The sequence below is a fragment of the Sinocyclocheilus grahami genome, unplaced genomic scaffold (assembly GCF_001515645.1).
Source record: "Sinocyclocheilus grahami isolate Dianchi unplaced genomic scaffold, SAMN03320097.WGS_v1.1 scaffold291.1, whole genome shotgun sequence".
NCBI lineage: Eukaryota > Metazoa > Chordata > Actinopteri > Cypriniformes > Cyprinidae > Sinocyclocheilus > Sinocyclocheilus grahami.
In genome coordinates, this window is record NW_015505470.1 from 615889 (window position 1) to 631642 (window position 15754).

Here is a 15754-nt window from a genome sequence, read left to right on the forward strand (position 1 = left end):
AAAGTTAATCTATCTTAAATATAAATTAAATCCAGGATCAAGATGATGGTTTAAATGTAAACCTGTTTAAACAAGGTTTAAAGTTTGGTGCAAAAGAGTTGTTAGATAAACCTTGATTTAATCTAGATTTTGGATGAATCCTTTTTGGTGCAACCCACCCTTAGTGTTTAGTTGAGTTTCCTAAGATTTAAGGCTAGGGGGAAAAAAACTGGTTCTTTTTTAGTAAATGAAAACATACAGCATATCAAAAGTAATCTAATTTACAGTTTGTTCTGGTTCTCAAATCTGATTGGTTGAGAACCGTGAGATATTGTACTGGTATCACTACAGGAACGCCCTTTTACACTTTTGTATCACTCCGCTTGCTCAATCCGGGTCTATGTTTTTATTAAATTATTCACTGAGCTAATCGTAGAGTACGATAGTTAATATAAGAAGAAACGTCTAGCTTCGCAGTCTTTCTCTCTCTCATTTGGATGCACGTCTTGCCGCATTGTTTCTGTCTTATAACCTCATTATTTCTCACTAATAACCTAACTGAAGCAGCACATGCCCTTGATACGAATTCTAAAAGTGACGTATGTTTAACTGTCAACTTGAGCTTTGAATCCGTGGCGGAAGGAAATAGTTGCACACAAAAGAGGGTTTTATTAGGCACTCCGTTGTTTCTTGTTTAATTACACACGTTCCGTCGAACTGTTGTATAAACGCAATATCACTCGAGTACTCGAGCGATACCGGCTCTATATCAGTGGCTGTGATTGCCTCCGGCACTCGGCCTGCGACCTCGTGCCTCTGGCATAATTACAGCCATTCTGATATAGAGCCGGTATTGCTCTCGTACTCGAGTGATATTGCTCATATAGCACACAGTATGTGAATGAATGATATGTATACATTCAGAGCTATAATTTTTTGCACTGGAAATTCAAATGAAAGCTTACTTTAAACTTTATTTTTGGGGTATGTTCATTATTAAATCTGCTAAATTATATGAAGTGAGCAAAGTTAGGGCCATGCTGTTAATTTGTTTAAAAAAAAATTCTTACCTTTTTTTCTCTTAACTTTTTCTTACTAGCTTATAAATTAGAAAGGATCCCTGTATACTTTATAGCAGTAGCTGAGAGAGAATTTCTTTCATACAAGTGACATGTATCAGAAGAATCACAAGTGAATCAATTTTGGTAGTCATTCGAATCGAGGGCTTGTGAATTGGGAAATGAATATCAATAACCAGTTCTTAAGATTCTACTTCATTCATATTATAGTAGTGATTTTATCTCAAGGCTCAATTCATGACTGTGACAGGAAGGCTTACGGCTCAAGGTCAAACCGCGAGCAATATGAGAGAAAACATAATAAACACAGGATGGCATCAGAAACAGCAACAGAGCATGTCGGAGATAAAGACCTCACTCACCACAACTTGCTGTTCTGCCCGAACGACACTAAATATTGACATGCAACTATATTTTTTATAAAAGCAAGTTGGTGATTTCCAGATGAGAGCGAATGAGCACTCTTACAGTGACTTGCCGTTGACAAGGGGACATAGCCTGGAGCGGCAATGAAGACAATGCTCGATTAACCAACCGCCTCAGTCTACCACGCGTTGCTCGAATACAATAAAACAAAGTCCCATGCTGAAATAATCCTGCTGGAATGGCTGCTGGACAAATCTGTCCACATGATCCCTGAAAAAGTGCCATTATTCACTCTGACCATCCTGCATGACGCGGCCCAAGACCATTCTCTAACCATGGAGGGAAAAGCAGAGCCACGTCCAAACCAATGTCCTCATGGAAAGCATTCGCAAAGGCCCAGACATCAGTCGAAACCACAGACCCCTACTTTTACTGTAAGTGAGGGTTTGGGTCATAACAGAACTTTATTTTTCTTCTTCTTTTGCTGCTATGAATATTAACTACCAGTTTTATGCATTTCAAAACTTGGGGAACATTATGAAGACTGAGCGTGCTTAGTCGAGCATATAAGAGGATTAATGATTAATTCGCTCAACGAATATGAGAATTTCACCTCCCTTCTTAATGCTGTGCGAGACCCCCAAACATGGCGCTGATGTTCCCACTGGTGGCACATTTATTACAGAATCTATCTAGCGAAGGGCAAATGTAAGAACGGACGTCCCCTTTGATCAAGCCACCATCTTCTGAAGACGACGAAACTGAAAAACTTGAGCTGCTTAGAGTAACTCAAAAGAGCATATGTGATCAAAACGTGGTTAAGGTTATGTGAGGTTCTTTTAGTTGGGAAACAACTTCAAACCTCTCATTTTTAAGGTCAATTGCTTGATTCAACTGTCGACATAATTGCTGTTTACATGGGGATGCTCCATCAAGGCCTCAAGAGAGTGGGTGACGACTGAATGTTTCTCCTCAGAGACAACTTCTCTAGAATGGCAGAGCACAGAACGAGCAGATAATCATTTTCTAATGAAAGGAATATTATATACAGTCTAAGCAATGTAAATGTTTAGAACTAATCCCTCATCAAACGCAGATGGAAAATGTCAAGCAGTTTTTTGACCACATAATGCTAAATGATAGCAAATTACATGCATCAGTTCTGCAAGACGAATGAAGCCGTGAAGAGTAAAATGCAAACAGATGAGATGTCTGTGCGGTCCCAGTTTGTCACCATTCAATACTTTAGGGGTGAAAACTACATTTAGGCCCAAGGTTTGGGAAAGTTTTTCTGGGTTTTGCACTAGTACACTCTTAAAAATAAGATTTATTTATTGGAATCAATGGTATAGAACCTTTCCATTACACAAAAGGGAAAAAGGTTAGTGGAAAAAAGGTTATTTGAATTATTAAAATGTAAAAAAAGGAGTTTTTTCAATGAAAGGTTCTTGGGGGAACCAAAACAGTTCTTCTATGGCAATGCTACGAAAACTTCCTTTTGGAACCTTCATTTTTAAGAGTGTATAGATGTTTGCAAGTAAATATATTTAATTTTACCTATGCCCAATTCAAATGGACTTGTATAGTCACAAAAACAATTTCCAGACCAGTAGATTGTTGGCTTTGTTCTGAAACAGGGACTTAAATCATTACAATTGATCATTTTCTTCTTGGTTCCCTTTGGCAACATTTCAAAGCGTACCATAATGTGTTTATGCAATTCACATGTGAATAAAACTGTCCTCTCATTGGTCAGAGTGCACCGCTATGCTCCAGGATTATGCTAATAGTGTCAAGGTTTTGTCGGGACAGCATTCTTGCAATGCACCTGTTTCAGAGAATTGCAATTACACAACATTTTAAGATGAATGGCTCTCTTTGAATGTGTAATGTGCTCACCCACAGAATCAGACATTGTTGTAACATATTTCTCATTATGAATTATGATACAGCTTGGATCATTGGTCCACTGGGTCAGATTGCTTTCTTACCACAAAGTTTTCAATCAGGCCGAGACCACATTGTTCAGCCAATCTTGGACCAATTGGTTTGGAGCGGATCCGACCATGATTGCTGTGTTCATATACGCCTAAACAAACCAAACTAAGAGAGAAAAGGGTTTGGAACAGTCCGTCATCAGCCAATCAAGTGTCATGTCACCACATAAATAATAAGCTATATACACATACTCTTAAAAATAAAGGTTTTTATTAGCATCCATGGTTCTATGAAGAGCCTTTAACAAAAACAAAAAAGGTTTTTATAATAGTGGAAGAAGGTTTTTAGTACTATTGAATTGTTCTATCAGGAAAAAAATGTATTCTTTGAAGAACTGATCACTGAAAGGTTATTTTGGGAAGCCAAAAAGTATCCTTCTATGGCACTGCTGCAAAAAAAAACTCATTTTGGAACCTTTGTTTTTACAGTAAGAGTTTAACATTTTTCATAGCTCAGGCAATTGGCTGCAGAACTGAGCAACCATTAGCAAAAAAATGACCGATCAAATCACATACGTCCAAATAACTGCCACTGAGATGAAGAGGAATGCTAATGGATAGCTCAAACCAGGTGTTATAGACCTCCTTGTTTAGGCCTAAAACATATTAAGTCTATGAATCATCTAACTATGCAAATTTGCATTCCAGAATGTGTCAGCACCATCTGAGGTACAATATGCATTGCATTCTCAGCATTCTGAGGCATTCTGTTCCGGCCATTAGTGTAATATGTCTTTTCTATGGTCAGTTTTCAACTATATCGCTCTTTTGAGTACTAAAGTGTGTTACCGCTATGCAAGAATGAACGTTAAGTATGTACAATGGAACCACTTGATGCAGTGGCCAAAGCATGCATAGTGTTTAGTTTCCTACCATTTGTCTTTGGTTTTAGGGGTTGGTTATAGTTAGAATTAGGAATAGAGTTAAGGCTATGATCTTTTGATAATGGATGTGAATCCAGGAACCTGTCCTACTTGATTAAATCATACGGTGCAATTAACACCACAAATTAAGCTTGATAAATGTCACTTTTTATGACTGGACCAAGCAGAGGACTACAAGCTCTCAGCTTTCATTAATGGTTTCACATTACTGCAGCCCACTCCAACGAGGGAACCATTTCCATAGTTTCACAGCAAACAAACAGCGCACTATCTTTCCACTTGAAATTTCGGAATCTATTTAAAGATGATACAGATGTTGTCGACCACTAAACGAGGGTTTGATCAGTGAAGGATCGTTTAAATTCCTACAGAGCCATTTTGAGGATCTAGACAAGATGATAAATGGCTTGGGTAATGAATTGGATATGGGTTGTCGTAGATTTTCCTACAGTTCTCACTCATAATCCAAAGTGTGGCTTCAGCGGAGACGACGTTCTTCTTATCTCTCCTGCAAACCTAATCCATTTGCACTCAACACCCAGAAATTACACTCACTCTGATGCTCTGCCTTAAAATTATGCCTGCTCAGTGGGACTCAGTATTCATGTCATCTTTTTTAACTACACATGGAGGTCAAATCATGAATATTTATCTCTTTCTTTAAAAAAAGAGCAACATATCCCAAAGCATGCTGTGCTAAATATGCATAACTGTTAGAAGTTTAGCTAGGCGACATACCAATTCGCTTGTGAATCGCTAAAAAATAAAATATAGGACAACAGCAGATTTTAACTTTTTTTTTTTTCGGTCACACTTTCAGGACTCTTGAAATAAGAAGTTGCAAGACATCAAAAGCTTCTTCCATTTAGAGCTAAAAGGCTTCAGTTACATCATAGACCAGAACAACGATTGTCAGAAGCAGGCGGGATTTGGGGGGGGGCTTATTATGAGTCAGTGTTACTTTAGTATTCTTTATATACTATTATTTATTCATATTTTTGAATTTAATATTATATTTAGTTTATATTCTTAGTTTTCTTTTTAATCTTTTTAGTAAAGTTTTAGTAATTTTATGTGCTTTTATTATTTATAATATATTGAATTTGTTTAGTTTCAGTAATTTTAGTAATTCAACTTGAACTTGTTTTATTTCCGTTACTCTTCAAGTCAACATTTCTCTTTTTTGTTAAAGTTTTTTTATATATTTTATTTGATTGTATTTTAGCTTTATTTCAACTAATACAAACTATTTTTAATAGTTTTATTCTAATAAACAACAGCAACACTGAGATAGAAAGTACATTTTAGTATCTACACTAAAAGTGAATTTAGAAGTACACTATACAAATTACCTCAGTAAAAAGTCATAAAACTCTCATTTTGATTTCACAGGGTCTTTGATTTGGGTCCCTATTTAAAGATTTTTTTTTTTTTATGTTAGTTGTGGGTGCTGATTTGTCTTTTTTAATGCACCAGTTGTGAATTGTTTGTTAAATGAATGCAATCACATCAATGTTACAATTAAAAATTGAAAACTAAAACTATCCAAATATGAAACAGAATGACACAAGCCCTGCACAGACAGCTGCCTTCTAAGGTAGAATCCTAATTGAAATGGAACCTCCTAAATGACTGATTTGGAACACTCTAAATAGACAGCAACTTGATTAAACAGACAGCAACAAACAGCAGTGTTCATGTGAAGCTCACAGGAGGCTCCCCTCACAACTGATTCCAAAGCTTTCAATTATGTTGCCAGCTTGTAACTATACTCCAATTAACATAAAAATATACATACAAATATTTTTTATTGATTCATGAAAACACTGAACCCGAAACCAACAATTATACAGAGCTTTCTTTTAGTCATCTTGTCATTCAGGCAACTTGCGTAAAAATGATCTTTAAGATTATTGGAGTATGTTTTGCAAGAAAATATTGTTTTCAGTCTTTCAAATGTCCCTTTTAATTCAGTGTTTGATATTTCTTCATACCTAAATGCAAAGTTTTCTAGCACTTTCTGAGTGTAAATTGTTTCTACACATTTTTATTTGTTCTTTTTTTTAAATGTACAGGCAGCTCACTAAGTTTTAGATCACAGCTAATAAAGCGACCAGATAGTTTGTCACCTAAAACAAATTCATCTGAGCATTTGCAACTCTAGGAAAGGATGTGGCTTATCTTGGCGAGGATGTAGCGCTTCATACCACAAAGACAGCTAAGGCACATGCTCATTCCCATTTCACAGGGCCATGATCAATCTTTTAGTTACTGGGGCATATTTCAGAGGAACATCTGAGCGAGTCCTGAGGCTCTTTCCCTCTCTGGTTCTTAGTATTCCACAGTGCTGAGTCTGCCGCATGCGTCATAAGTCACCCAGAGCCAATAACTGTCCAGTCCAGCCCCTGCTGGTGTGCATGTCTTTCACACTTGTGGTTGGATAATGAACATTCTGAATGCGGAGGGAAACAGCAGGGTCTTTGGCGCATGTTTCTCCAGTATCTCTGTTCTTTGCCCATTTCCTCTCTCTCTCTCTCTTGCTGTTTAATGCAAATAAGTAAAACTCCCAGACCTACAGAGAGCATTTTCCCTAAACAGGAATTGACACAGACTATCCATATCCGGTTGCAGCTGCCTGTGTGTCTGTTTATACACTGTGCAGATGCAAGTCCTCTGGAGACCATGTGGGCTGGATGATACAATGGTCATAAAACAAATAAAACAAATCAAATGCCTACAGTCACAAACTGGAAAATACCGTACAGAAATAGTTCACCCAAAATAAAGTGAAACTTCTGTCATTATTTACTCATCCTCATGTCATTCTTTCTTTCAAAGAACAGAGAAGGAAACTGTTTACTAACAATGAATGGGGACTGTAACTTTCAAACCTCAATGACACTAAAGCACCATAAAAGTATCATGAAATCGTGAATCAGTCTTGTGATTGAATCATTAAGAATCAATTCAGTAAAATTATTCAAAAGAACAACTGATTCACAAATTGCTGCTTTTCTACAATGGCTGATCCTTTCTTATTGTGTCCTTTCGTAATGGTTTCTTTGGCCAAAATTACTTTGGGGTTGTTAATGAATTTGGGGTTGTTAATGAATTTGGGGTTGTTAGGATTTTAAAAATTTATTTAAAAATAGTAATATTGTGAAATATTTCAAGAAATATTTCTCCAATTTTTGTCTATTACTCCAGTCTTTGGTATCACATGATCCTTCAGATATCATTCTAATATGCTGATTTTGCACACACACACAAAAAAAAATATCTTTGATAAATAGAAAGTTCATAACAGCATTTATTTGAAATGGAAATCTTTTGTAGGTTTATAAATGTTGTTACTGTCACTTTTGATCAATTTAAAGCATCTATGCAGAATAAAAGTATAAATTGCTTTATAAAAAAAAAATTCCTAATCCCCAACATTCAAATGGGGGCTACTTAAATTGTATGTGCTTTCCATGCATTTCCATATTTCCATCATTTTAAATACATTTTGTGGAAGCAAATGTATGATATGATTCACAAATTGCTATATATATATATATATATATATATGTGTGTGTGTGTGTGTGTGTGTTTGTGAGGCCCTGGATCAAAAATCAAAATATTGAGAGAATTGCCTTTAAATTTGTCCAAATGAAGTCCTTAGCAATGCATATTACTAATCAAAATTATGTTTTGATATATTTATGGTAGGAAATTTACAAAATATCATCATGGAACATGATCTTTACTTTACAGTTTTAGTATAACATTATAATACCATTCATATTTTTACTTTTTTATAATTTAAAGAAGAAAATCCTATAGAAATATTTTCTATATTTCCTATAGAAAAGCACTAAAAGTTTTTCAGTTAGAGTGTTTTCAGCCTGTTTATTTTCATATAAAAATACGGCATGCAGTTGCATAAAACAACGGTATAAACATCATTCAATGTAAATTGTGATAATTAATATTATTATTATATTTCCTATAGAAAAGCACTAAAAGTTTTTCAGTTAGAGTGTTTTCAGCCTGTTTATTTTCATATAAAAATACGGCATGCAGTTGCATAAAACAACGGTATAAACATCATTCAATGTAAATTGTGATAATTAATATTATTATTGTAATTAATAATCGCAATTACAATTTCAAGCGAATAATCGACAATTATGATTTGTCATAATCGTGCAGCCCTAATATATATATATATATATAAAATAAAAATATTTAAGCTATGCCAAAAATGTGGTAATACAAAAAAGGCAAAGACACGAATCTATATGATTAATGATGGCTGTACACATTAAGCATGCAGCATAAGCACAGTACATTAAGACCATCTGTTTAGTCCGAGATAGTTTGGCTTGGTCAATAAACCATGAATGACCAAAGAGCTGCTGTTACTGATGAATTCAAGGAGTAAGTCTGACTCTCTCCTCTGTATCACTAATGAGCACACACAGTTAACCATAAAGGCCGTCTCATTGCTATTCATAGGAAAGAGCACAGCCTGGGTATTACAGAGCCTTTTCCATTTAGTAAAAACACCACAATCTCTTGTTAGGGAATGACGCTCACCCATACAAGAGCAATAACTGTATCCAGAGCACTAGACCATTGTGACCCTTTCATTGCGGTTGCCCTTGGAGACCTTGGTGTGTTAATGAACTGACCTGTTTGTGATGGGAATAGTGATGGGCCTCACTGATCACTAGTCGTTAGGAGTTTGACCTCTACAACCCCAGCACATAACTCTCGTGCACAGCCATCAATAAAGACCATCAATCCATAAGATGCAGTATACAGAGGCTGCATCTGTATTTGCAGTTATTTGTGTTGGTGTAATTCTTATTTTTACCACATGCCTCTGCTGTTACAAACACATTGACCATCTGTAACCTACTGTATATAATGTGGCAACACTGCTCAGTTTAGCGGATAGTCAAATAATTAAAAAGAAATAAATACATTTAAATAATAAATTAAGAATCTAATTCTGTCTAAGGTTGTTATTGTTAACTGAAACTAAACTACTTAAAACTGTTTCTGGTAATTGAAATAATGATTAAATAAAACTAATATACATATATATACACAAATATACACACATATATATATATATACAGTATATGCACACACACACATATATATATTTCAGGGTTTCTACAGACATGAACAAGTTCAATTTAAGACTATTTAACGTGTTTAAATTAAAAAGAAAACAAAATATCATTGCTGTAATAAATTATATTTATTACTACGATATACAGTGAACTTTTCATGTCAGCAGACAATATTCCATACAAAATATCCCTGCAAAATAACTGCATCACTGAGATTTTTGGTGGAGTAAACAATTTATTCTGAAGCAATATTTTCATCAGTGTTCTATCAGCTTTTACATACTTAAATCTGCATATTTTTATTTACCTTTACATAGGCGTATTTGTAACCAAATTATTACAATTTATCGATAAATTCAATATACACTATAGGGCTGCTACCAGTCAGATTAAATAATTTACACTGCAAATAACAATAATTACAACTGCTGGTACAACTACTGGTATCTTAAGGAATTTCGTGGACAGCTGACTCCTAAAGTTTTTGATATTCTTCATATTCTGTGTGGTGGTCAGATAGAAATTCATCTTTTCCAATAAGTTTAAATTTATTTTTACCTTTTATGGGCATTTTACCTTTATAAAGCCATTTTTCTATAAGTGTGCATTATCTTTTGAGTCAAATTCTTACATTTATTCAGTGAATAAGAATAAGACATTTGGACAGTTACTAAGCAAATGAAATCAGTATCAACAAAATTCATATTTGCAATTCAGACATAAGCTGCACCTGAAGTGGCATTTAGAAGTATTTACACACTGTTTAATGCATAAATAATGTTTTGATAAATTAAACGTAAAAAATTGCATACTGATATTTGAAATGATTTAAAAAATGAAAAGATCATTTAAATGTGAAATTAAAACCGCCAGCAGGTGGCAGCAAGTCACTGTTAATAAGCGAGTCATTGCGATTGAACCAAATCATTTAAACGGTTGATTCATTCAGGAACAAAATGCTGTCGCAAAACAGCGCTGTGACTTTGTTTGGAATTATTTTTGTTGGCGAAATAGTGCAAAAACAGGCAATATGGTGTCTAAAGCGTAAAGTCTGTTAATAAAACTTGATTGAACTGTTGTAAAAAAAAATCAATATTACATTCGTATATGGTAATTTTTGGAGGGGAAAAAAGGCACTCTTCCGTGTGAACTTGATTAACTATAAGAAGTGGTATGAATATACACATTTTCTGCACCCATGTCTTGAATTTGTTATCATTCTGAATGTATTTTAATAAACTGAATCATGCAGTGAAAGAGCGCACTGCAAATGCGCATGCGCACTAGACTTCACGTAATGCGTGCTCTCTGTAGGTGTTTTGAATGATTTTTTGTGCCGTGAGAATATTGAGCAAAATAGCTCACTTGTCATGGTGTTACTTAACTATATCATATTATGAATAAACTAAACATTCAGATTTTTTACCTCAGTGTGTTTCTTCTGAGTTTATGTGTGCCGTTACGCTCATTTGTTCTGAAGTCTCTCAAGAGACAAACAGAGTGAGCCTCAGCATGACCTTGTATTCTGTATTCTGCTAACTTACTGCAATTCTCTCTGATGACGCAGTAACTTACCGCGGGGAAGAAAAAATCTTCAGTCTGGCCAATGATTGTAAACAGTCATTAGGTTTTTAAGAACCCGTCATTGGGTTATTAGGTTCGTCAGACTTAAGATACTTTAGCGGTAATGTGACCAAAACTATTTAAGACCCATCGAATCCGAATTTAAGACATTTTAAGACTTTTTAAAGCCTTATATTAGGAAAACGTTATTTAAGACATTTTAAGAACCCGAGGACTCCCTGATATATATATATATATATATATATATAAAATTAAAGCTAAAAATAAATAGTTTGCTAGAAACTGAAAATATACAAAAGGTTAATTTAAAAATAATATCTACTATATCATTACATAAATAATAGTTAAAGGGGTCATATGACGCTGCTAAACAGAACATTATTTTGTGTATTTGGTGTAATGAAATGTGTTTATGCGGTTTAAGGTTCAAAAAACACATTATTTTCCACATACTGTACATTATTGTTTCTCCTCTATGCCCCGCCTTTCTGAAACACATCGATTTTTACAAAGCTCATCGGTCTGAAAAGCGAGGTGTGCTGTGATTGGCCAGCTATCCAGTGCGTTGTGATTGGCCGAATACCTCAAGCGTGTGACGGAAATGTTATGCCCCTTACCATATTTTGATGATGCCTTGTCAGGCCGGAGCGACGAGACAAAAATATTAAAACCATTATAAACGAGGCATTTGTTGCATCCAGTGGGGACATAATTACGGATTATAATGACTTATACTGTCTTTTTATGCGTTGTGTTGCATCGCGCCGCGTAAACATAAAACCATTTCTGCATTTGTGATCGGAAACCATGACTGTAGGAAACAGTCCTCCATAAAATGCGGACTTGCGGCAACCACATGTGACGAACCCGGGCTGGACTCCGCTTCGTCCACGGTGAAAGCTGATCTGGCGATCCACAGAGCAAAGTTGATGTATTTCCTCAGCGACCAGCACGGATCAGCTCCAGGCATGACGAAGCGTATATCATCCTCTTTTGGAAGACCAAACAAAGTAATTTCGCTTTCACAACGAAACACACAGCGTCTTCACGACATGACGGCAGCGACAATACTACAGCGAGAATAAAAGTTACGCCTTCTTTCTTTACGTGAACATTTGGGCGGCGTTATACAAATCTTCCCACATCGTGATGTAGACATGTTAACTTTATAAAGAATATCTCTTTGGATTTGAGACTTTAGTCTTTGCAACTTTACAGATCTTCTTTATGCACCAAGAGCTTGTAACACTCCCAACGAGAAAGGAAAAATTGAAAATCACATCATATGACCCCTTTAAATAACACTGATTGTTCATAATTCAAACATGTCATTCCAAACCTGTATGATTTTTTTCCCGTTCTGTGAAACACATAAGGAGAAATTTAAAAGAATGTCCTGGCTGCTCTTTTACATACAATGGAAGTGAAAGAGGCTGTCAAGTTTCATAAATGACCAAAAAGCACAGAAAATGACAATGACCATAAATGTGGTGCCATATAGTCTTCTGAAGCTAAATGATCACTTTCTGGAAAATATTTCTTTTTAATGTGTCATATACATTTAAAGTCAGTGATGCCTCCATTGGTTCTCATGTGTCATCTCGTGAACAATTGTGATGCTGAACAAGTCTGAACATGTGCAAGTATGAGATTTAAGAATACTAGCTTAAATGTTGCTCTGTTTCTCCTCTACAGACTTTGTGGTTGGTACAATTTTTGTCATTTTCTAAGCTTGACATCCTCGGTCCTCATTCACTTTCACAGTTGCTTAAAAGAGCAGCCAGGGCATCTCCTGTTGTGTGCCCACAGATAAAATAAAGTCAAGTTTTAGCATGACATAAGGAACTCTTCCTTTAATTTATGAGTATAATGTACTGTATACGATGTCATTTTTATGAAGGCTGAGGTTGTTTTTATGACCTAGTGCAAACATATTTATCCTTATATTTCAAATAACATGCTCAGGCTTCCTGTAGGCATGCGGGGATCTGGTATCAGGCTACAGCAATTTAAGTCTCAAATGTCATATATACAGTGACACCGGATCAGTCCCAAATGAGAAACGATTTTCTAAGCTGAAAATGAATGATGCACCTTAAGAGCTCTCATATAACCTCGCTGAGTTTCAATACACAATAATCTGAGAGAGGGATTTTATAACCTAAACACGGTGAGCCAGAACATATTACAACCATACAAAATGCATTTCAAATGCATTTATAGGAACAGAATACAAAGAAGACTGCATTACAATAACCGCTTAAAATGCAATGAGTGATATTTAAGAGATGATGTACAGTCAGCCGCTCATTATTGCATCTCTCACACAGTCTATATGGGGGAGGGGGCATCTATACATAATATAAATAAATGGACATTAAATATAAGAGTTTTTAGAAAGAATTTGAGAATTAGCTTAGTCTAACGCTTCAGCTAACAAAAACAGCCCATTACATCTATTAAGAAAAAAATTAGAGAGTCCAATTAGAGAGAGAGAGCAACAACATGAACACTGCAACAATATAACAATAGTCATTTATATATTATTAATCAACTTTCTGTGGCGCTGGATTTGTTGCTTTTTACACAACACTGAAATATGCAGTGGAGCAGTCAGTAAGTACATATAATGTATACAAATGTTTCACTGCTTAATGATGCGATTGACCAATCGGAATCAAGTATTCCGAAGACTTGCGTATTATTAAAACTGATTTTTATATCAAGGGAGGGAAAAATAGCATTTGTTTCAATACAGGGCATCTCCTGTTGTGTGCCCACAGATAAAATAAAGTCAAGTTTTAGCATGACATAAGGAACTCTTCCTTTAATTTATGAGTATAATGTACTGTATACGATGTCATTTTTTATGAAGGCTGAGGTTGTTTTTATGACCTAGTGCAAACATATTTATCCTTATATTTCAAATAACATGCTCAGGCTTCCTGTAGGCATGCGGGGATCTGGTATCAGGCTACAGCAATTTAAGTCTCAAATGTCATATATACAGTGACACCGGATCAGTCCCAAATGAGAAACGATTTTCTAAGCTGAAAATGAATGATGCACCTTAAGAGCTCTCATATAACCTCGCTGAGTTTCAATACACAATAATCTGAGAGAGGGATTTTATAACCTAAACACGGTGAGCCAGAACATATTACAACCATACAAAATGCATTTCAAATGCATTTATAGGAACAGAATACAAAGAAGACTGCATTACAATAACCGCTTAAAATGCAATGAGTGATATTTAAGAGATGATGTACAGTCAGCCGCTCATTATTGCATCTCTCACACAGTCTATATGGGGGAGGGGGCATCTATACATAATATAAATAAATGGACATTAAATATAAGAGTTTTTAGAAAGAATTTGAGAATTAGTTTAGTCTAACGCTTCAGCTAACAAAAACAGCCCATTACATCTATTAAGAAAAAAATTAGAGAGTCCAATTAGAGAGAGAGAGAGCAACAACATGAACACTGCAACAATATAACAATAGTCATTTATATATTATTAATCAACTTTCTGTGGCGCTGGATTTGTTGCTTTTTACACAACACTGAAATATGCAGTGGAGCAGTCAGTAAGTACATATAATGTATACAAATGTTTCACTGCTTAATGATGCGATTGACCAATCAGAATCAAGTATTCCGAAGACTTGCGTATTATTAAAACTGATTTTTATATCAAGGGAGGGAAAAATAGCATTTGTTTCAATACTTGTTCGCTGGCAAAGCTGTAATGTAATTATGTTCATATGTGAAGCAGCATATTCCTAAAATAGTTTAATACGTTGTTTACTTTTAATGCAAAAACTTTAATGTGACAGTAAATATTTGGGAAAAGATTCCCTTAAGAAATATAGTCTGCACAAAACACTAGGCTATTTTATCAAGTCCATGAGTCTTTGTAGTACGTCTGCAGTGCTGTATAGCGCACACGATGTATGTGACGGCGTGTAATGCATATAACACGCTACACAGATCAGTCTAATAACGTTAGGTGAATGGAATCAAATCTACCGCAGTTTGTTCAAATGACAAGCACAACAGCTGATCAGAGAAAAATGACAAGCATGCAAAGAAACAGCCTGTTAATGGTCTAAACTGTGTGTGTGTGAACGGAAGAAATACCTTTTCACTGAGTCGCACGATCTGATTCATTTTTTCTTCATCTTGTAAGAGCTCCCGTAGTTCACTGCTATTGAGGACCCTGTACCCATCTGGGTAAGAGTTCACGTCCCTTTTCTGGGACATTCTTGTCCCCGTGAGGCGCACTAAACAACTCCGTTTGCCAGCCATTTAACTTCCATTTTGCTCACGCTCGGCGCCAAATGTAGGTGAACCTCGGAGCAGCTCTCACCGGCACGAAGGCGCTCCAGGACTGACTGTTAAAGAAGACAATGCACGGAGAGACTATATGGCACACGTTTACAGATTCCTGCAGTTCCGCATTCCACCGTCAGGAGGCGCCCCACCGCAACACTGACAACATGACATACAAAATACACACTTCAGTTACATGCGGCGGAGATATACAACGATTCTTCATGCAGAGTGCGTTACAGTAACTTAGCCGAGTTCTCTTATCTTATGCAAAAAGACAAAGAAATAATTGTACCCTTTTATTAACTAGAAATGTATAACTATTCTTTTAAAGAAAAGTAAAATAATAATAATAATGAGAAGTATCTTTAGCTTTCACTTTGGCCTAAAGCTTCAGCTAA

General features: G+C 35.6%; 1 protein-coding gene across 1 annotated transcript in view; it reads right to left on the bottom strand.

Moving 5' to 3' along the window:
* Positions 1–15493, bottom strand: part of LOC107600766 (vacuolar protein sorting-associated protein 37D-like) — a 42966-nt gene extending 27473 nt beyond the window's left edge. The window contains exon 1 of the mRNA XM_016292726.1: positions 15162–15493. Within this exon, the coding sequence (XP_016148212.1) occupies positions 15162–15329 (168 nt within the window). The 5' untranslated portion in view covers positions 15330–15493. The remainder of the gene's footprint in view (positions 1–15161) is intronic.
* Positions 15494–15754: the final 261 nt, after the last annotated feature.